The following is a 23,845-nucleotide window of genomic DNA, read 5'->3' as shown; positions in this document are numbered from 1 at the left end:
AGGTGTACTATATTATTTCTAACAGCATTAATTTTTTGATTAAAAAATACAGCAAAATCCTCACAAGTTTCACTGGAAGTATTTTGGAGGCATTCCATTGAGTGACCTGGGTTTAGCAGACGATCAATTGTAAAGAACAAGATTCTGGTATTACTAGGTTGTTATTTATAATTCTAGAGAAATAACACCGCCTCTCAGGACGGACTATGTTGTTGTATTCTGTTATTTTAACCTTCAGTAGATCATAGTGGATAATCAGTTTAGTTTTTCTCCATTTACGCTCATCTCTTCGGCATGTTCTCTTTAGATCAGACACTCTTTGGGTGTTCCATGGTATAACAGTCCTAGAAGATTTTTTAACTCTCTTTTCAGGTGCGACTATGTCAGCGGCAGCTCTCACCTTATTAAAACTTTCCATCTTACTATTTACATTATTCTCACTATTGTAGTAAGCACTACAAATGAACTGGTTGCTTAGAATGTTTGTAAATTTTGAAGCTGCTGATGAATCAAAGAAGCATTTCTTAATATGTTTTTTGTGAATATTTTCTATCATTATTTCTATATTAAATAGTATGAGAAAATGGTCTGATTAGACCAATATCAATGATCTGCTTCACATCATCTTTTATTCCTTTTGTAATTACTAAGTCTAACATATGACCTGCATTGAGTGTAGGCTGACTATTGTGCTGGCTCAAATCAAGAGTCCATGAGGTTCATGAATTCTTTTACTTTTGGGTCACACTGATTATTGATATCACCGACTATTAGGAACGTGTCATAGTGCATAATTGCAATTGACACCAAGTCTGAGAATTCCTCAAAGAAAGATGCATTGTGTTTAGGAGGTCTATACACGGATAATACTAGAAACTCCAAGAATAACAACGGCAAGATACTCAAAGGACTTGAATTTGCCAAAGCCGACATCTTTACACTTTAACTGGCTGAAATAAATGTTTGCTAAACTGCCGCCTTTCTTACTTTGGTGATCCACAAGAGTGAAGCTGTAATTCAGAGGCGTAGATTCGATTAAAATAGCCTCACCATCAGAGCTAAGCCACGTTTCACTTAGTACAATAAAATAAATTTTCCTATCACTAATAAGATCGTTGATGGAAAACGTCTTGTTGGTTAATGCTCTAACATTTAATAAAGCCATATTTAATGTTTCGGAAGAGCAGAACTGAATTGTATGTGCATTATGGGTATTTGAGATGGAAATTAAGTTATTTTTATTAGCTCCACTCTGTGCGTATTTTTTGTTTAATCTATAATCACCAGACGACAAAACACATTTGGAAAATTGCTCCTTGAAGTTATATCGCCAGTCCAGTCCCATCTTTATTTGTTGTGCCACAAAGCCCTTTTTCTCATCTTTTCTTCTGGGTTTTCACTTTGAAAAATGAGAATGTGATGCAAGCACACCCTACGATTCCAAAAAAATTGCTTGGCATACCTGTTTGTCTCGTCTGATAGTAGCTGAAAGGCAACCTCAGGAAAGAACAGCTTGAAATAGTCCAGTGGCTGGTAATCTGTCGTGTCCAACAGCAAGCGATGCTGTCTTGTGAAGTCCGGTAGCCAGGTTGGCTCCCACGGATTGATGTCTGGGTATTCCTTCCAGGCAAATTTTGCTGTAGGTGGATCGGCTGCGCAAATGCACTTAGCTGGCAGTCGCTTAGCTGGGGCAGCATCGGCTGGGGTCTGATCAACTGATGCCAATTCCTCATTCTCCTGCTCGATCTCCTGATCAATCTCAACAAAATCAGAGTCCTACTCAGCGATGATGTGCAAAATATCGTCTATTGAGTATTTTGTTTTCTGCACTCGCTTCGCTCCCTCAAGAGATGTCATCTTGCCATTGTTTACGTTTTGTAACTCATGTACACGCAGGGATTAGATGCCGAGTCAGTGAGTCTAACATTCCTCCAAGCAAAGAGGGGAATACCTTTAACGTAATGGTGAGTATTGTCGCCGTTTACAGCTGATTATTGCCTTCTACCCTGGATGTCAAAAGGCTCCCTTAACCCATTTATGCCTAAGGTTGAAATGTTTGAGTTTGTGCATGAAATTCACATATGTTGCATTGAAAAATATAAAGAACAAGAATTTGAAGAGAAAAAAATTTATTCCATTCTAAAGTTATATCTACCTGTCTTCAGGTTGGTTCTTCAAAAATGTGAGAAAATTCACATCACTTCTTGAGGAGATCCCAGCACACCAATATCTGCAGCACACTGACTCACTCTGTGCACGACGTGATAAGGTGTACCCCCAGGAAGCAGACGTGCATGAAAAGTTGAAGCCCGACGATGGCCTTGAGTAGTAGGATATAAATGACTCCAATGTGACTATCGTTCCAATAATGGAACACGAGACATAAATGGGTTAAACCCTCCCATCGGCAAAAGTCGACATCCACCCTACAAGAGTTAATCTTTCCTCATAATTCATCCCCAGTAGCCCTAGAATCAGCCTAGCTGCTCCTCTCTTCAAATTTGCATCGCTGCTAGGTCATTTTGTACAAAAACTGGATGCCATACTCCAGGAGAGCTCTCACCAGTGCACTGTAAATTTGAGCGTAACCTTTTTGAAGTTGTACTCTACACATCATGCTATATAACCTTGTACCACTGCCCTGGGAGAACAACCGCCCCGGGTTAACACACGATTAGAAAACTGCTGGAGCAAAGCAGTTCAATGTTGAAAATCTATCGGCAATGTGACCAACGCTCGTCCTTTTATTTGACCCCTCACCACAAGTCCCAGCTCAGCATTAAACTACAAGCCATATCAAAAAATAAAGAAGAGGCAAAAGAATAACACATATATTTTACATATAAAAAAAAACAAACAAAACAAGTACATTTCAATTGAAACCACCCCTCCCGGTTTAGAAGTGCAATGTTCATGAATAGGAGAAACCAGTTTGTCCAAATAGGTTTACTGTCCTTAACTGTTTAGGGCAAAGAGAAACCATACCGGAATACGCCGGCCGTCAAGCCGATAACAAAAAAGTTCAGTCCTAATGGTCCAAGTAATCGTCAGCGAAACCAAAGAAAAAAAGTCTGTCTTTAGAGACGCCGTCTCCCTTGTGTCGCTGAGTCTTCAAAAAAAAAAAAACTTTTTCCAGCAGATATTTTACTTGGCGCTACCTCTTCTCTTTTCTTTGCTCCACCACAAGATGTCTCTCTCTCTCTCTCTCTCCCCCCTTCTTTTCCGGTTTTTAAGTCTTCAGCACCAACAGCCCTGACCGTGTTATGACCTCCCCCTTAAAGGTGTATTTACACTGTCCACTTTCCCTGCAATGCACACTAAGGAGCAGCAAACTGCCCACGAAATTATAGCACATGTTGCATCCGCTACAACCTTACATTCTGTTAGCCTTTTTAATGGCTTCTGAACACTGCCTGGCAGTTGATAGTGTCAAGTCCACTACACCTTCTAACTCATTCTCATAAAGTGTACTCTAAATTTTCAGACCACCCATTGTGAATTCAGACTTAACATTTTTATTTCCTGTTTCTATTCTAATACTTTAAATTAATTTACATTAAATTTCATCTGCCACAAATATTCCCAAGTCTGTATGATGTCCAAGTACCTCTACAATGATTCAACAGATTCTAGATTATCTGGCAATTCACCTAGTTCAGGGGTCCTCAATCACGGTCCTGGAGAGCCGCAGTGGCTGCAGGTTTTTGCTCCAACCCAGTTGCTTAATAAAAGCACTTATTGCTAAAGTAACACTTCTGCTTCACTTTAGTGATTTTGAGTCCTTATTGCTTAATTTTGTCTTAAACAGCTATTTTAATTGCTTCTTATTATCAATAACATGCAAATGACAAGAGAGAGCAGCATTTCTCCATTTAGCTTATTTACATTTACACCTGTGTGTATTTATCTGCACTATTGGGTTTAATTAAGTACTTGGAAGAAAAATGAAGAGAAAAAAGTGAAGGACTGAGAATTACTCGCCCATTTTAGCCTTCAAATCATTTGCATGATAGAAAGGGAAAGAAAATCTAGGATATGAGAATGACCTGACATAGCAGAGTTAATTTAATTTCATAGCTTGTTAGTGCTTTATTGGCAAGAATTGCTTTCTAATTAAGCAACTAGGTCAGAACAAAAACCTGCAGCCACTGCGGCTCTCCAGGACTGGGATTGAGGACCCCTGACCTAGTTTGATATCATCTACAAACTTAACCAGCTTGTTACTTGTATTCCTGTCCAAATCATTTATATATATTCAAAAATGCAGTGGCCATAGCACTGACCCCAGTGGAACACCACCCTCGCCTCATAACCCTCTGCTACCTGTATGTGAGCCAATTTTGCACCCAACTACAAACATCACACTGAACTCCACAGTTTTTAGTTTAATGCCTAAATATCACTCTAAAGGACACCTGGCCCAGGCAACTCTCTTCCAGTTCAGTGACCCAGATTTGGAGGTGCTGGATTAGCTGTCATCTTCTGCAGATGTAGCCCTCTTAGAAGACTGACTCCTCAAAGCCATCCTTTAAAACGGTCAAACCGGACTTGCATTGCACTGACTTCAATATTAAACTTTGACTTTGATGTTTACTTTTTTTATTTAAATTTTGAATTTCAACTTTGTACATTCTAATTAAAATCTGTGTGGTTATGATTATGAGTTGGACTTTTGACAATCTGATAAAATCGTACTGAATTTAACAAATAAGTAAAACATTTGCTAAAAGTGTCAGTTTCCACATCAATATGTACATTAAAATCCCCCATTAGTACTATGTGATTATAATTTATAGCCAAATCAGATAAAAGGTGGCTAAACTAAGTCGTAAACAATGAATATGGCCCTGGTAGTCTGTAGACTAGCACTATAATTGTGTTGGAATCTGTTGTAATATTTAAGATGAATGCCTCAAAAGATGTGAAGTCGCCTACATTTTTAGATATGATATGCATTTTGTTACAATGAATTATTCCTAGGCCTCCCCCTCGACCAGAATCTCTAGACTTATGAAGGAACGAGTATCCATCTGGTGACACCTCAGCTAGGGGAACAGTGTCACATTTACTAAGCCAGGTTTCAGTGAGGAGACACAGATCAGATTTTGTACTTTATATAACATCATTTACCAAAACAGCTTTACTGCCAAGGGAGTGAACATTCAATAAGCAGCATTTAAAACTGCATGCTTCTTTCTGAACTGGTGATATATTTTTTGTTTTAATTTGAAGTAAATTTCTATTACAGATGCCCCTGGTGGAGGGTCTAGTTTTATCCCTTGGTCTAATTATACACCTTATTTTTTGGTTATCAAGTAATTTAAGGTTTGCGTCAAGACTAAATTTACTGGATGCCCCACAACAGGGAATTATGGGTAACAGCTTCAGGATAGTAACAGGTGGGATAAACAACAGCCTGTGATTTAAGATCACATGACTGTGGCCTGGATGATGCTCTAATCAGTCAGCCAGGCAGTTTTGCTGCCATATTTTGGGATAATACATAAGATCACCTCCAGTTAGGATGAAGACCATCTTTTTTGAAAAATCCAGGCCTTGCCAAAAGTCATCCCAGTTGTTCACAAACACTGTGCTTTTATTTGCACACCAGATTTCTAGCCAGCAGTGAATGGAATGCAATTTGCTATAAATCACATCCCCTCTAATCTTGGTAAGGGGCCAGATGCAACTAAATTCCGACATTTTCTTTTAGCTTTGGTTCATAGAGATATGAAGTTCCTCTTTAATACCTCAGATTGCTGTAAATAAATATCATTATTGCCGACATGCAGCAATAAGGTAGATACTTCATCATCGGCGGCACAGTCCAATGCGGCCTCTATGTCAGAAATCTTGGCCCCTGCGAGGCATTTAACATTAACTGCTGGTTTAACATAGTTTGGAATTCTAACATTCCATACTATGGAATCGCCAATTATGAGCACTTTCTTATTCTCAGTTGTCAGAGGCGCACTGCAGAGTGCAGAGAATCTGTTCTGGGTCTGAATTGGTGACCTGGGTGCCGAGGGACTAAATTTTGGCTTCTTAGACCCCCGTCTTACTGTTACTCACTCGCCCTGTGGCTGAATTGGTGCTGCTGACTTTGGCTGTGCACTGACTACAGTGGGACCTGGAGAGATTGAAGCCGATTCAGAAGTAGCCGAATTGTTAAAACAAACCGAGTCGATTCAATTTTCAGTTTGCCTAATTACTATCAGGTTCCTAACACGGTCCTCCAATTCGCGTATTTTCCCAACCAACTCTAAATTACCTAAACACTTTTGGCTGGTGAAGCTGTCTACGCTGTCGGCCGGAAAACCTGAACTGTACATGCTGCAGGACACACAGCATATGAATGTGCCCTCAACAGGCAAAGAGCAGATAGAATTTACGTTTAGTGCTGATATCATCTTCTCCGTTTCTGTAGTAACTTCGGTACTTAAGCGTTTCCGCGTTCAGCTGAATCACTAAGTGACCATGTGCTTTGAGTTTCCACCACCCGCTAAGCGATCAACTTTGATTTCTCAAGGCAACTTCATATGATGCTAATTCTTGCTTAATGTGTTTGTGAAAAATTTAATGATATCAGTTTCTGAATACTACGCATCAAAATGTGTACCCTGCAGTTCAACCAGCGGTGTAGCTGCAATTTTCCCAAAATTATTTGAGACAGCGAAAACATAAACCTTTAGATTTTAAAAAGTCAATTCTTTCTTTATGTGGCAGTTCTTTGATTTTACTACATTCAGCAAGGATATGCTGGCCATTACAGAATATACAAGGCTTTTTAAATGCACATGTATCATTAACAGTCTTTTTAACAGAGATTTCTTAAGTCTCCTTTTCAGCAGCATCAAAATATTGATGGTGAAAATACCTCCTGATCTCTGTCCTGACTTCTGAGGAGGCTTGGCTTTCTCTGTCTTTTCTTTTTTTTCTATACAAGTGTGACCTTGTGAAACAGCATTATGTACAGGGTCTAAAAGCATTTTAACTTCGTTACGCAAAAAATTAATTAGTTCAGGTATGCCGGGTCTCATTTTATGTTCTCGAAGATTGTAAGCATACCTTATCCATTCGTTTCTTAGAGAAAATGGAAGTTTCTTAAGCACAGCACACACATTATGACTTTTATTTAATTCTCCACCGTTCCCTGAATCATTCATAGTATTCATGCAGATTGAGAGGAAGTTAGAATAATGTCTCAGAGCCTCCCCATCATTTTGCTTTATCTGAGGCCATTTCAATGCTTTATTGAGATATGCGTCTGCTACGAGTAACTCATTGCCATAATATCTTTCAAGCAACCTTCTGGCTTCTAAGTAGCCTGCATCTGGTAACATTCGTGAACAGCCTTTAATCATTTCTTGAGGAGAACCTCTGGATCTAATCTAATTTATCTTGACGGTTTTCTAACACATCCCCAACAGCATTATCAAAGGCCCTAATAAAGTCTGCATAAGCCAATGGGTCACCTGAGAATAAAGGGTGTGGTACTTCACCATGCGACGCAGAAGGTGCTGGAGCAGGTGTTATCTTTTGATCAGTTAGCGATTTAGCCAATTCAGTAATTACTTTCTGGCATGCGGATTGATTTTTTTGATATTCGGCTTGATTTTTTTTTTGATTTTCTGCTTGATTCTGAAATAACATATCAATAAGATTGTGTCCGTAGAGCAATTGCTGTCCTGAGGTAGTTACTGACCGTGCCTGCCTTTCGAACTCTAGTTCATCTAAACTTTGTAGGATTCTTTCAAGTGTCGATTGTTTAAAACAACACTTGTGTAGAAGGTAATGATGTGGCAGTGGTTTTCTGGGCTAAAGAATCAAGTTTAATATCAAGAGTGTGCTTTAACTGAGGAGACATTTTCGTGATTTTGACTTTGAGTGATTCCATTCTTGTAAATGCATCTCTTCGAATTGATTAACTAAGCGTGATATATTAAAACTAAGCATATATTAAAAATATATTTATGTACAATTTTAAACTAAAGCAAAAAGCATTCTCACAGTACTACTTACAGGGCCTCCTAGCACTGCTTTATATGAAAGCATCTGTGAGTTTTAGTTTTCAAATATAGCTCACCATAAGATCATCTGAGAAATCTGCTGTGACCTGCCTTTCAAGTAAATGTCTGTAGTCCTAAACATTAACAACTTTAGGTCTCTAGGACAGGCTGTCAGATTAAATCTCACTATTCAAGAGTAATTTAAATGCATTAAAAAAATCTTTGAAGGCAAAAGCAAGTACACTCGACCCTTGACATACGACCGGCCTGACATGCGAACAACTTGATTTACGACCGAAATTTTTGTTTTGATTTACGACCAACCTCTTGCGTTACGACCCGAATGCGGTCACATGTATCCGTTTGTGCGATTGTAAACAAACAACCAAGAGCGTTCGTAAGCGTCAGTCGGAGCCCAGATACATGTGTTTGTGGACGTAATTTTGGTCAGTGCAGTGTTTTATCTATATATATAATTCACTAGGACCATGGCAAGCAAGACGCATAATTGCTAAGGAAGGAAGAGAAGGTAACGAAAGTAAAGAAAGCGATTGTTAAGGGATGTTAGCTAGCGGGCTGGCACGGCACATGACGATGTCATCGGGCTGAGTCAGCACCGGCTTGCTTTGGAGTGTATTATTACAGCAGTCCACAACACGGCCAGCTTTGAACTGAGTGCTCTACTACTGTCATTATTAACTTGAGAAACAGCGATCACAATCAAAAACGAAGAAGGAAATTGTGTGGAAATATGAGAATGGCGTTCATGACTGATCTTGCTAATATATACAGCATGTCGAAATCCACCATCTCGACAATTTTACAAAGAAAAGAGTTGCATAAGGAGGCTCCTCTAAACAATAACCACCTTCCGTTTCATTCTTCTCCTCCTTCCTTCCTGCAGCCCAAAGATGTCAAATTAAATGGTGAGTACAGTATGAAATTGTTGTTTCTGGTAGGCTAGGCACTTTTTATAACTTTTTGGTTAGTACATTAGAAAAATTATTGGTGTTTTGGTAAATTATGCGCATTATATAACCCTTTTTTATTATGAAAAGGTTAAGTAAGTGTTGCTGTGGGAGGTTCGGAGCGCATTATGGGTATTTCCATTATTTCTTATGGGAAACAGTCTTGACTTACAGCCAACTTGAATTACAACCAGCCCTCACGAATGAAATGAGTTTGTAAGTCAAGGGTCCACTGTAAGTGAATCTAAAAGAACATTTTTCCCTGACAATAATTTCATCATTGTGTTACAACAACCACATCCCTTTTGCAAATCACTAGAAAAATACACTACACAATAAGGTTAGCTGGAAAGTTTGAGATGCAGTGTTTTGGTAGCTGAGCCTTCATTAATTCCTATAACTTTCAGGTAAAAACATAAGAAATTGACAAACCAGAAGAGACTATTCAGTCTATCAGGCTCATTTCTTCAACTGTCCAATATCTCATCCAGATAATTCTCAAAGGTTTTAAAAGTTTCTGCTTAAACTACATGGCTCAGTAGTGTGTTTTTAGATTCCCACCACTTTTTGCATAAACTTCTTGGCCTCAGTCTTTCTTTTAGCATCGTGACCAGAACTGCATACATTACTCCAGATATGGTCTCAGTAGTCCATTATTTATATGTATAACAGCCATATTACTGGTATTTCTTTTATTATTATCTTTGCAGTGTCAGCAAATTAGTGACCTCAGCCAACACACAGTTAACTAACATAGTTTTGTTCCATATGGTGGTATTTAATTGACTTCTCCTGTCTGGAGCACTCAACTGACATTCCACATTGCAAATCAAGAGAGTGGAGTCCTAAACACCAGGTCTGTCATCCATCATTGATTAAACCAGCACTGCACAATAGAGTACATAATACAGTAAATAATAGCTCAATAAATAATGTTTATTTGTTTGATTTAATGACTACTCTTAAAAAGATGGTAAACAAAGCACTCTGTTTAATTTATTTAATTTAAAATTATTTTATTTTGGTTTCTTATGTATATCACATGTATAAAGAGGCAGTCCAAACTTTGCACTATTCTGCTTTTATGTTGACAGTTTCACTTTAATTATTATGAAAACTTGTGTTTGTGTTCTATTTATTTGAATTGTAAATGCATCATTACTGATTTAAAAGTATAGTTTTGTTTATCACAGTGTGTGTGTAAGGTGAATTAGATAGAAACACAGTAATTAATTATTCCTTGGTGGTTATGAAGGGACATGATTTTAGCCTCCTGTTTTCTGTTTCACATAAGGCAATATTTGCGGCTTGTAAAAGCCATATTCTTCATCAGACAGGGAATTAGTTGCTCAAGTCATGAGATTTTAGTTGCTGTTGATTGGTAAATCCTAGCAGACATCTGCAGAAAATCCTGACCGTATAATTTCTAAATTCTAGAGATTGTGCACTGCTGTCTTCTGAAAAATGGTGTGAATTTTGTAAGGATTGAAAAGTGCTGTGTTGAGTCATTATTTTGGCAATGAAGGCATCAAAGTAATAAAAATGTAATATTTAATTGATGATTGTTTGACCTGTTGTATTTAGTTATTAATGTGACTTATTGGTTAGAATTTCTTGGGAGATCTCAGTGTTAAAACAATAAACCAAATCTGTGTGTCTGTGTTTTTCTAGATATCTTTGTATTTTTATGTTAACATGTACATGCTTTATTCTTTTTCAACTCCCATATTTTAAGGTGATGGCCAAAGCTTATCAGGAGGCAAAAAATATCTTCAGGACCTATCTACACCAGCATGGTTTTGGCACCTGGATAACAAAATCACCACTGATTGAACAGTTCTCAATCTGAAAGAAGAGAGTCTGTAATAGAATTCTGCTAACTGGAATACAGCACTTTACAATCTGTTTTTCTTCTTGTACCATATTTCGATTGCTATCTTAATTGCATTTTTGCATTACTTTATTATAAAAAATATAAAGATAATATTTTGATTGTTGTCGATTGCATTATTGCATTACTTTGTCATAAAAAATTATAAAAGCTGATAAAATGTGTTCTATTAAATATATTTTGTAGAATATTATATAAAAATGAACCTTTGAGTTATACTGACTCCTTGTGATTTTGCAAAGTAAATGTTACCATAAAATAATTAAAAACATTGTTTCCAGATGTTAAATTATATGTATTTATTTGAAGAATTTAATTTTACTAACACAATGTTATATTTTGCAAGTTGAAAATATGCATTCCTTTTCTTACTTGCCAAATTACACTGTGCCACACAATACATGTTTAGTAGAAAAAAAATGCAGGTCATCAGGTTTGTTTAGCATGAAGTGGCATTTCTTTAAGGCAACAGTATGGTTCAGAACTATTCATATTCAATGAAAGTAACACCTTTAAGTATATCTTGATTCAATTTAGTACACTAGACAGTATAAAAGGTTACCTGTAAAGTTTGAGGTGCAATGTTTTGGTAGCTGAGCCATCATTAATTCCTATAACTGACAGGTAAAAACATAAGAAATTGACAAACCAGAGGAGAGAGACTATTCAGTCCATCAGGCACATTTGTTTAACTTCCCTAGTGTCTCATCCAGATACTTCTTAAAGGTTATTAAAGTTTCTGCCTAAACTACATGGCTCAATAGTTTGTTCTAGATTCCCACCACTCTTTACATAAAGAAGTGCTTCTCTGCCTCAGTCTTTCTTTTACCATGGTGACCAGAACTGCATACAATACTCCAGATACGGTCTGACTGGTCCATTATACAGACTGAGCATATATATATTAAAGTTTTTTAATATGTGAAAACTACAAAGAAAAACAAGCCCAAATCACTTAACAGTAAGTTTTCATCCTCACTCAGGCAGTTAACTGATGACCCCTTTGGCCAGCAATTCCTTAAATAAATGCAGCAAGATTAGTCAGTCAATCCTTGACCTCATTCATTTCACTCAACTATCGAGGTAGACATAGGTGTGTTTATGTCACACTTTCTGACATGTCTAAGGAGACTTCATATTTAAACCTTTATTTCCTGCAGGCACAAACAAGCAACCATGCAGGACTAATGCATGCCGACACCTTACACAGTAAGTTAAACCTCTTCCGCTTTATATGGGTATGGATGACTGCTTTACCATCCTTGGGATTGCTTTTACGTAACTACAGTGATTAATAATCGCAGCTTTCCTTCTCAAGGCACTTCACATCTCTTTCCAGCAGTAGCAATCAGACTGTGAGGACACCAAATCCAAAAGTTGCAAGGCAACCTGAGCAGGCCTTCACACATCCTACATGTTGGAATGTTTTGTTTCACAGCACAGACACATTGAGTCAGGAATATTTGCTTGAGGCACCACTTCTACACACTTTACAATATTTAAAACTGTATGTACCTTTTTATTTAACTATTGTTCCTGATAGTTAAATTATTCTTCAACGATTACACTATGCTACCAATGCCAGTTGGTACGCATTACCACAAACCTAACATTTTATTTGCCTTTTTAGTAGGTTCTGCACATTTTTTAGACCATGAAAATTTGCTACCATAAACCCATTACAGATGTGCTTCTTTTTGTACAGTGTCTCTCATATTGTATTATAATTGAAATTCCTTTTGCCTACAGGTAGCCCACAGAGAATTTGTGCGTGTTGGTGGTTATACATGAAGTAAAATGTAAGGTCTGATTATATTAAGACAAGGTCAGCTAGAAATGAAGAAGATTCTAGTGTACATAGGTTCTGGGTCATTACTAAAAGAGGAAAAGGCTAAACAAAGACTACGTCACCAAGTGGCCACCCTTCCACTAACTGGAACTTTACAGTATCTACTGTTCTATGTACAATTCTGAATAGCTCTGGTGGAATATGACATGTCTTCTTCAAACTCAATGCTCAAAGGGTCACATTTGAAAACAGACAATAGGAAAGCTTTAGTTAATCATGATCATGAGCAGCTTTAAAGGAATAAGCGTGTTAGTCTATTGGCTGTTGGGCCTTGATTACAGTGTCTATAAGAAGTATTCAGCTGGCGGGGGGGAGAGAACTATATACAGTAAATTTACAGCTGTCCGGATTGATAAGTGTCTTAAATAGGAGCAACTGTACAAAGCAATGTCTTTTATCTAGAGAGCAGCCTTATCTATAGTGGTCTTTCTCCCACTAAAAGGTCCAGTATAACTATTACAGAATTTACAGTGCCGATTCACCCATTGAAAGATTTTACATTTTATTGTTATACAACATTAAATCAATGAATTGAATTTCTTTTTTGACATTGACAAACAATATTAAACTGAAAACAGATTTCAGCAGGGTGTATATCTAGTGCAATAGGTATACAGAAAAAAAAGGCTTTTCCAATATATCCCTATTTAGAGGTAAAAAAAAAAAAACCTTGAAAAACTGAATACCCCAAATCTTCAAAATGCCTCGATTGATTTGTTTGAAATTTGGTGATGCTGTAGGAAAAACAAAATTAGCTAACACCTGTTGTTTTTTTTGTTGTTGATATTTGCCATGGGTAATGCTTTAGCAAAGGGGACATTCTAACACACCACATCCCCTATTTCGCTGATGTGCCTGACAGTTACCTCACATAGTAGGGGGCATGGCAGTTTATGCAAATGAAGGCTGTCTGCAGAAGTGAGTGAAAATTTGATGCAGCTCAAAGAAGACACATTCAGCAAATGCTTGCCATGCAACTGTGTATGTGTGTGTAGACAATTTCATTCAACTGATTCAATAAGAAACAAATTTAATATATATTATCCCCCTTTATCTTATCTGCAACAACCTTGTGCGAATGCCAGTGCACTGTTGTAGATGATTTCATTAGTGCTCACAAACTTTTAAGAGCATTGACAAAAACTGCATGTCAACAAAGGTAGTATTTTGTTGCAAATGGAGAGTTGAGATTTTAGCACTTTTTAGCCCTGAATGAGTAAACTTTAAATCATCATTGTAACATTGCAGTTTGCTAAAGATCACATGGATAAACCAGAAGGCTATTGGAAGAATGTTTTCTGGACGGATGAGACCAAAATAGAACTTTTTGGTTTAAATGAAAAGCTTTATGTTTGGAGAAAGGAAAACACTGCATTCCAGTATAAGAACCTTATCCCATCTGTGAAACGTGGTGGTGGTAGTATCATGGTTTGGGCCTGTTTTGCTGCCTCTGGGCCAGGATGGCTTGCCTTCATTGATGGAACAATGAATTCTGAATTATATCAGAGAATTCTAAAGGAAAATGTCAGGACATCTGTCCATGAACTGAATCTCAAGAGAAGGTGGGTCATGCAACAAGACAATGACCCTAAGCACACAAGTCATTCTACCAAAGAATAGTTAAAGAAGAATAAAGTTAATGTTTTGGAATGGCCAAGTCAAATGGAAGGACCTGAAGCGAGCAATTGATGTGAGGAAACCCACCAACATCCCAGAGTTGAACCTGTTCTGTATAGAGGAATGAGCTAAAATTCCTCCAAGCCGGTGTGCAGGAATGATCAAAAGTTACCGGAAACATTTAGTTGCAGTTATTGCTGCAAAGGGGGTAAGGGGATTGGGGGTCACACCAGATACTGAAAGCAAAGGTTCACATACTTTTGCCACTCACAAATATGTAATATTCGATCATTTTCATTAATAAATAAATGACCAAGTATAATATTTTTTTCTCATTTGTTTAACTGGTTTCTCTTTATCTACTTTTAGGACTTGAGTGAAAATCTGATGATGTTTTAGGTCATATTTATGCAGAAATATTGAAAATTATAAAGGGGTCACTAACTTTCAAGCACAACTGTATGTAGTGTCAATGCTTATGGAGAATTAAGACCTGCCACTAGGAACTGCAGGCTGTCCATGAGTAGAGAGAAAAACCAGGCCAAAGTAGAATGGAGTGCCAGAAAAACGCACAAACACCATGTGTAGTTATAAGCTATATACAGTTAGGCCCATAAATATTTGGGCAGAGACAACTTTTTTGTAATTTTGGTTCTGTACATTACCACAATGAATTTTAAGTGAAACAACTTAGATGCAGTTGAAGTGCAGACTTTCAGCTTTAATTCAGTGGGTTGAACAAAAAGATTGCATAAAAATTTTAAGGCAACTAAAGCATTTTTTTAATACAATCCATTTATTTCAGGGTCTCAAAAGTAATTGGACAATTGACTCAAAGGCTATTTCATGGGCAGGTGTGGGCAAGTCCGTCGTTATGTCATTATCAATTAAGCAGATAAAAGGCCTGGAGTTGATCTGAGGTGTGGTGCTTGCATGTGGAAGATTTTGCTGTGAACAGACAACATGCGGTCAAAGCAGCTCTCCATGCAGGTGAAAGAAGCCACCCTTAAGCTGCGAAAACAGAAAAAAACCCATCCAAGAAACTGCTACAATATTACGAGTGTCAAAATCTAAAGTTTGGTACATCCTGAGAAAGAAAGCAAGCACTGGTGAACTCAGCAACGCAAAAAGACCTGGGGCCTAATGCAACGGTGTGTACACACAGAAATGTTGAATAAGAACTTTTCCACGTTCAAATCGCGATGTATAAAATCTACACTTGGTGTAAAGCCACGCACATTTCCACGGTACCTCATACCTTGTCATACGCAAGTTCTCCACTCGGTTTTGCAGACTGGCAGCACTCAGTGTCAAAGCAGTGATACTGTTTCTGTGTGGTTACTCTTTTATTTTCCTGACGCGGCTTTATAAATACACAGAAACTAACCGCATATTGTTTATTAGTGTAACGCATCTGATTGTAATTAACTTGTAACAATATAATGGTCCAGGGAATAGCCATAGTATTCCAAATACCATAACTGCTTTAGCGTTGTTACTCTCACTGCACCTTCTTCTTCTTCTTTCAGCTGCTCCCATTAGGAGTTGCCACAGCGGATCATCTTTTTCCATATTACTCTCACTGCACCACTCAGAGTGTTTATATCACCGTATCTGAGTGTGAATCACAGCAGCAGCTGATCGGAAAGAGAATTATCAGGATACAGTATCAACCACACGCTACCTCAGCCACGGCAAAACGTTTCAAAGCCTTTCCTATACGGACCCCGCTGTTCAGAAACAGTTTCATCCCAAGAACTTTAAACGCACTTAATCAATGCTCCTTGTAGAACTGTTTGTACTTATAAGTAGAATTGCCTCACTGTAAACTTGCACTACAGTTATAATATTACACAACCTGCGCCACTTTATAAAGCGCGTATTTACATATGATGACGATATAATTTTTAAGATGAAATGCAGCAAAATATGTTCATTATATTATACAGATAAAACTTTAACTTCATTTAAATAATCTATATTCTTCACTGGGTCTGTCGTGAAGGATAGAATAATTAAACATGTACTACAAAGATATTTCAATGTTCCTTAAACGTTTTGAAGAATCGGTGCTCTAAGCTTACAGATGGCTTAACGTCTATTACAGATCTGATTGTGTGGCGATCGGTTACTTGGAGAAAGAAAAGCAAGGACTGCAGGGGCGGCCACGCGAATATATATCTATACTAATAAAAGGCAAAGCCCTCACTCACTCATTCACTCACTCACTCACTCACTCACTCACTGACTCATCACTAATTCTCCAACTTCCCGTGTGGGTGGAAGGCTGAAATTTGGCAGGTTCATTCCTTACAGCTTCCTTACAAAAGTTGGGCAGGTTTCATTTCGAAATTCTACGCGTAGTGGTCATAACTGGAAGCTGTTTTTCTCCATTTACTGTAATGGAGATGAGCTTGAATGCCGTGAGGGCGGAGTTTCGTGTGACATCATCACGCCTCCCACATAATCACGCAGTACATAGAAAACCAGGAAGACCTCCAAAAAGTGCTGAAGAAAACATGCATTATATAATTGAGAAGGCAGCGAAACAATAAGAAGCGAGCGAGTGACATATACAACCATATTCATGAGTTCTGCTACTCGAAACAAAGCACGATGTAAACCTACACTTTAAATTAAGTTCATAGACAGGCTGCCGCTGGCGTTTGTAATTTAGTGCCTGCCCATATAAGGCTGTCCGTCAGCGGCAATCCAATAGCAAACTCCCACTAAATATTCACGGGTGAAGGACTGTGCTTATGCAGAGGAAGATGAGATGGTCAGGGTAGTGTTTGGCACAAACTCAGCGAAACTGCGAGAGAAAGTTTTAAGTGCCAGGATTAAGGTAACATTAAATACAGCCATGGACATAGCACGAGATGGCACCAGAACAGCTGGGAAACTTCGATGCATGTACACCGAGCGGCTCACGTGAACTGACGCAGTGCACAGACAAAAAGCAACAGTTCCAAAGAGCTGAACAAAACCGAATTACACAATTGAAAAGGCAGCAAAAATATGAAGCGCCTGATACAAGCATATTCATAAATCCAGCTACTGCGGAAACAAAGCACACGGTGGAAAAGTCAATGTCCCGCTAAAGGAAGACAGTGTAGAAAAAAAACCCGTGCATGCAGTGTGTCAGGTCTCAGATAAAGAAGAAGACGAGGTGTTTATTGATGCAGTAAGAAACGAATCGATGAATGAAACCTGTCATCTTTACAACGATTGACAAACACGGAATGTAACTTGAACACAACACATCCTACAAATACAAACCTGATTGAAAGAAATAATGATAATCAAATCCTTGATGACAGCAACACTCAGTAACACATACAAAACAAATACTGTATATTGACAGTCATGTTACGTTATTTTTAAAATGTTCCCTTTTCTTTTTCATAGCTTTTTTAACACACTACTTCTCCGCTGATACGCAGGTATATATATATGTATATATATATCCCGATCTACATACTCGAATAATGGATACTTTATTCGCCATCAATGATTGTTTTGGTAAAGCCATACTCAGTGTATTCATTAGATGAACGGTAAAAAAGTAAGAGCGAGAAGAGGCTTATTGAGGCGACAAGAGACTTATTGAGGCATGCAGGCAGTAGTGCGCGTCAACTCTATCTGAATTGCGCGATCACATTTGAAAAAATATATCTTTTCAAGTTCTATTTAGTCCATATGTGTCAAACTCAAGGGCCGGGCCACATCCGCCCGCATGTAATTATATCCGCCCGAGATCATTTTATATACTGTATTATTGTTATTAATGGCCCGGGTATATGAAGCGCTGGTAACACAATAAACTACAGATCCCATAATGCAGCTCTTCAGCGGCCTTGCCGAACACTTACCGCGTTAATCAAGTCTAGCTTATGATGCTGCAAGTTATTGCGAAGCTAGCTCACACGATGCTGAAGAGAAAAGGTGATTCTGAAAATAGAGCCTTTAAAAACCGATGGGAGGCTGAGTATATGTTTACTGAACCCGTGTGTCTCATTTGTGGAGCTAATGTGGCTGTAATTACAGAATTTAATCTAAGACGGCACTATGAGACAAAACATCAGGGTAACCTGAAAGACCTGAATGCAATGCAGAAGATACAGAAAGCAGAAGAATTAAATAAGAATCTGACACTTCAGCGGACGTTTTTACCCGTGCACAATCACAAAGTGATTTCAAGTGAAGCTGCTTTCATGGGAGACACAAATGCACCAGTGCAACTTGCTCTACTTTCCCTGTTGCCAAGTAATGTTAAACCAAGTCATCACTACGGTGTTCCCAAATACGCACTTTGCTGATAAACTGAGCGCACTGAGTTTGCACGGCGCTTTGGTGACTTTGAAGAACAAAAAAAGAATTTTGAGTTGTTTCGCAACCCATTTCCCGTCGATGTGGAAACTGCACCTGTGCAGATTCAGATGGAGGTGATTGAGCTGCAGTGTAATGGCACACTGAAGGCAGAGTACGATACTGCAGGGTCCGCACAGTTTATTCACTCCATTCCCGCAGAAATGCTCCAGCTCGCCTACATGCGGCTCGAACCTTGTGCATGTTTGGTAGCACATATCTGTGTGAGAAGCTCTTCTCAGTCATGAAGACTAACAAAACAGCACATAGGAGTCGCCTCACTGATGACCACCTGCAATCCATCCTGAGAATCTCCACAACACAGAACCTCACACCAAACATAAAAACACTTGTTGCCAAAAAAGAGATGCCAGGCGTCCAGCTCTAAAATGACATAAGAGCAAAGACAACTGAATGATTTGATTTGTTATTGCTGAAAGGAACACATTTTATTTATATTTCCAGGTTTTGTTATGCCATCCATCCATCCTCTTCCGCTTATCCGAGGTCGTGTCGCGGGGGCAGCAGCTTAAGCAGAGAGGCCCAGACTTCCCTCTCCCCGCCACTTCTTCCAGCTCTTCGGGAGAATCCCAAATGCTCCCAGGCCAGCCGGGAGACATAGTCCCTCCAGCGTGTCCTGGGTCTTCCCCGGGCCTCCTCCCGTTGGACGTGCCCGAACACCTCACCAGGGAGGGCCCAGGAGGCATCCTGATCAGATGCCCGAGCCACCTCATCTGACTCCTCTCGATGCGGAGGAGCAGCAGCTCTACTCTGAGCCCCTCCCGGATGACTGAGCTCCTCACCCTATCTTTAAGGGAAAGCCCAGACACCCTGCGGAGGAAACTCATTTCAGCCGCTTGTATTAGCGATCTCGTTCTTTGGTCACTACCCATAGCTCATGACCATAGGTGAGGGTAGGAACGTAGATCGACTGGTAAATTGAGAGCTTTGTCTTACGGCTCAGCTCTTTTTTCACCACGACAGACTGATGCAGAGCCCATCACTGCGGATGCGCACCGATCCGCCTGTCGATCTCACGCCCATTCTTCCCTCACTCGTGAACAAGACCCCGAGATACTTGAACTCCTCCACTTGGGGCAGGATCTCTCCCCAACCCTGAGAGGGCACTCCACCCTTTTCCGCTGAGGACCATGCTCTCGGATTTGGAGGTGCTGATTCTCATCCCAGCCGCTTCACACTCAGCTGCGAACCGATCCAGAGAGAGCTGAAGATCACGGCCTGATGAAGCAAACAGGACAACATCATCTGCAAAAGCAGTGACCCAATCCTGAGTCCACCAAACCGACCCCTTCAACACCCTGGTTGCGCTTAGAAATTCTGTCCATAAAAGTTATGAACAGAATCGGTGACAAAGGGCAGCCCTGGCGGAGTCCAACTCTCACTGGAAACGGGCTCGACTTACTGCCGCAATGCGGACCAAGCTCTGACACCGTTGTACAGAGACCAACAGCTCTTATCAGGGGTCCGTACCCCATACTCCCGAGCACCCCCACAGGATTCCCGAGGGACACGGTCGAATGCCTTTCCAAGTCCACAAAACACATGTAGACCGGTCGGGCAAACTCCCATGCACCCTCCAGGACTCTGCTAAGGGTGAAGAGCTGGTCCACTGTTCCCACCAGGACTAAAACCACACTGTTCCTCCTGAATCCGAGGTTGACTATCCACGGACCCTCCTCTCCAGAACCCCAATAGACTTTTCCAGGGAGGCTGAGGAGTGTGATCCCTCTATAGTTGGAACACACCCTCCGTCCCCTTTTAAAGAGGGGACCACCACCCCGGTCTGCCAATCCAGAGGCACTGTCCCGATGTCCATGCGATGTTGCAGAGACGTGTCAACCAAGACAGTCCTACAACATCCAGAGCCTTAAGGAACTCCGGCGATCTCATCCACCCCGGGCCCTGCCACCAAGGAGTTTTTGACCACCTCGGTGACTTCAGTCCCAGAGATGGGAGAGCCCACCTCAGAGTCCCCAGGCTCTGCTTCCTCATTGGAAGGCATGTTAGTGGGATTGAGGAGGTCTTGAAGTACTCCTCCCACCACCCATAACGCCCCGAAGTCGAGGTCAGCAGCGCACCATCCCCACCATATACGGTGTTGACACTGCACTGCTTCCCTCCTGAGACGCCGGACGGTGGACCAGAATCTCCTCGAAGCCGTCCAAAGTCGCTCTCCATGGCCTCTCCAAACTCCTCCCATGCCCGAAGTTTTGCCTCAGCAACAACCGGCGCGCTCCGCTTGGCCTGCCGGTACCTATCAGCTGCCTCCAGAGACCCACAGGACAAAAAGTCCTATAGGACTCCTTCTTCAGCTTGACGGCATCCCTCACGCCGTGTCCACCAACGGGTTCGGGATTGCCGCCACGACAGGCAGACCACCTTGCGGCCACAGCTCCGTCAGCCGCCTCAACAATAGAGGCACGGAACATGGCCCATTCGACTCAATGTCCCCACCTCCCTCGGGACGGGTTGAAGTTCTGCCGGAGGTGGGAGTTGAAGCTACTTCTGACAGGGGACTCTGCCAGCCGCTCCCAGCAGACCCTCACAACACGCTTGGGCCTACCAGGTCTGACCGCATCTTCCCCACCATCGGCCAACTCACCACCAGGTGGTGATCAGTTGACAGCTCGCCCCTCTCTTCACCCGAAAGTGTCCAAGACATATGGCCGCAAGTCCACGACACACCACAAAGTCGATCATCGACCTGAGGCCTAGGGTGTCCTGGTGCCAAGTGCACATATGAACACCCTTATGCTTGAACATGGTGTTCGTATGGACAATCCGTGACGAGCACAGAAGTCCAATAACAAAACACCGCCGGGTTCAGATCGGGGCCATTCCTCCCAATCACGCCCTTCCAGGTCTCACTGTCATTGCCCACGGAGCATTGAAGTCTCCCAGCAAAACGAGGGAATCCCCAGAAGGTATGCCCTCTAGCAACCCCTCCAGAGACTCCAAAAAGGGTGGATACTCCAAACTGCTGTTCGGCGCATACGCACAAACAACAGTCAGGACCCTTCCCCACCGAAGGCGGAGGGAGGCCACCTCTCGCCCACCGGGTAAACCCCAATGCACAGGCTCAAAGTCGGGGGGCAATAAGTATGCCCACACCTGCTCGGCACCTCTCACCGGGGCAACTCCAGAGTGGTAGAGAGTCCAGCCCTCTCAAGGAGATTGGTTCCAGAGTCCAAGCTGTGCGCCGAGGTGAGTCCACTATATCTAGCCGAACCTCTCACCTCGCAAGACTAGCTCAGGCTCCTTCCCCTTCAGAGAGGTGACAGTCCACGTCCCAAGAGCCAGTTTCTGTAGCCGAGGATCAGACCGCCAAGGTCCTAACTCACACTGCACCCAACCTCCATGGCCCCTCCCATAGGTGGTGAGCCCATGGGGAGGAGGACCTACGTTACCTCTTCGGGCTGTGCCCGCCGAGCCCCATGGGTGCAGGCCCGCCACCAGGCGCCGCCATCGAGCCCCACCTCCAGGCCTGGCTCCAGAGGGGGCCCGTGACCGCCCGGCAAGGGAAAACGTCGTCCACAGTTTTATTTTCATTGGAGGTTTATTGAACCGCTCTTTGTCTCATCCCTCACCTAGGACCAGTTTGCCTTGGTGGTTCTACCAGGCATAAAGCCCCGGACAACATAGCTCCTAGGATCATTTGGACACGCAAACCCCTCCACCACGATAAGGTGACGGTTCAAGGAGGAGGGTTTTGTTATGCAGCATGTTCATATTTGAATTTGTATAATTTTGACAGGATATATTTTTATGGAGAGCAAAATCTTTTGGGATATTTAAAATCTAAGTTTATTTTTATATAAAATTACATAAGAGTAAAGAAATTTGAATGTTTGTTCTTTTAACGTTTACTTTATTTCTAACTTGTATAATTTAGACAGGATATATTTTATGGAGAGCAAAATATTATAAGTTGTTTAAGGTTTGAGTTGATTTATTCACCTAATAATATTCCTGTCTGTTTTACCATTCCTACCAAAGATATTTCTGTCGACTAAATAAAAATTCCTTCTATTTAAAAGTTAAATAGAACTTGAACAAATACGATAGTTCATAATATCCACTCAGATTTGCACGTAAGAGCGGGAGTTATCCGTTTTAACAAGCAGCGTATTGCACTGATAACGAAATAGCTGTGTGTGTATATATGTAGATATGTATGTATATGTATATATATGTTTATATATGTGTGTGTGTATGTATATGTATGTGTATATATGTAGATATATATATATATGTATGTATATATATGTGTGTGTATATATATGTGTATATGTATAGATATGTATATATATATGTTTATGTGTGTGTGTAAATATATATATATATTTATATATATATATATATATATGACAGCAACACTCATCACTCACAACAGTGACAAAACAATTACATTGACAAGCATGTTACGTTATTTTCAAAATGTTTCCTTTTCTTTTTCATTGCTTCTTTAACACACTACTTCTCCACTGCGAAGCGCGGGTATTTTGCTAGTTGAATATAAAACAGAAAGAGAAAATAACGACACAGTTAAAAACGCAGCGGCAAATTTCTACAAAAGTTAAACGCTTATGTCATTAGCACGAGGCGGCTATGCAGTGTCCACAACGGACGTAGCCATCCACTGTGCATAAGCTACTTTACTGACATTGGCGGGCTGAAGGAGCCACCGATTCTTCCTCTGCCCAGTGCCACCACAAGCCTAGAGCGCCCTGATTGTACTGCTGCAATAAATTATTTCATCGAAGTGAAACACATGTTTAATAACATGCTTTAACTCCTATCATCATGAAAATGATATCACGTATACATCTCAGTATTTTAGTTATTCAGAGAACTATAATATTAGGAATGTAATTGATTCTGTGTCCAGTTGGAGGAAGAGAGCCGGTTTAAGAAGCACGTAGTGATTCACACACATAGAGCACATAGAAGATCAAATACAAAACAAAGCATTTAACGTGCTACTTTAATTACGATGTGATTTGAGAAACTGGTTAATTAAACGATTTTAAGATGAAGTTTATGATGTTCTACTTTGATGATAAAATAAACTACGTGATTAAAGTGGAAATGTCGAGATTGAAGTTGACATTTCGTGCTTTTA

General features: G+C 40.4%; 1 protein-coding gene across 3 annotated transcripts in view; it reads left to right on the top strand.

Moving 5' to 3' along the window:
* adad1 (adenosine deaminase domain containing 1 (testis-specific)) overlaps nt 1–10,903 on the top strand; it is a 137,126-nt gene extending 126,223 nt beyond the window's left edge. For 2 of the 3 annotated variants that reach the window (XM_039751235.1, XM_039751234.1), the window contains one exon: nt 10,713–10,903. In XM_039751235.1, coding sequence (XP_039607169.1) covers nt 10,713–10,826 — 114 coding nt within the window. In that variant the 3' untranslated portion in view covers nt 10,827–10,903. The remainder of the gene's footprint in view (nt 1–10,712) is intronic. The other variant, XM_039751236.1, reaches the window with a different exon arrangement.
* The last annotated feature ends 12,942 nt before the right edge of the window (nt 10,904–23,845 follow it).

The sequence above is a fragment of the Polypterus senegalus genome, chromosome 4 (assembly GCF_016835505.1).
Source record: "Polypterus senegalus isolate Bchr_013 chromosome 4, ASM1683550v1, whole genome shotgun sequence".
NCBI lineage: Eukaryota > Metazoa > Chordata > Cladistia > Polypteriformes > Polypteridae > Polypterus > Polypterus senegalus.
The sequence above is the reverse complement of the archived record's forward strand: the minus strand, read 5'-3'. Positions and strand labels throughout refer to the sequence as shown.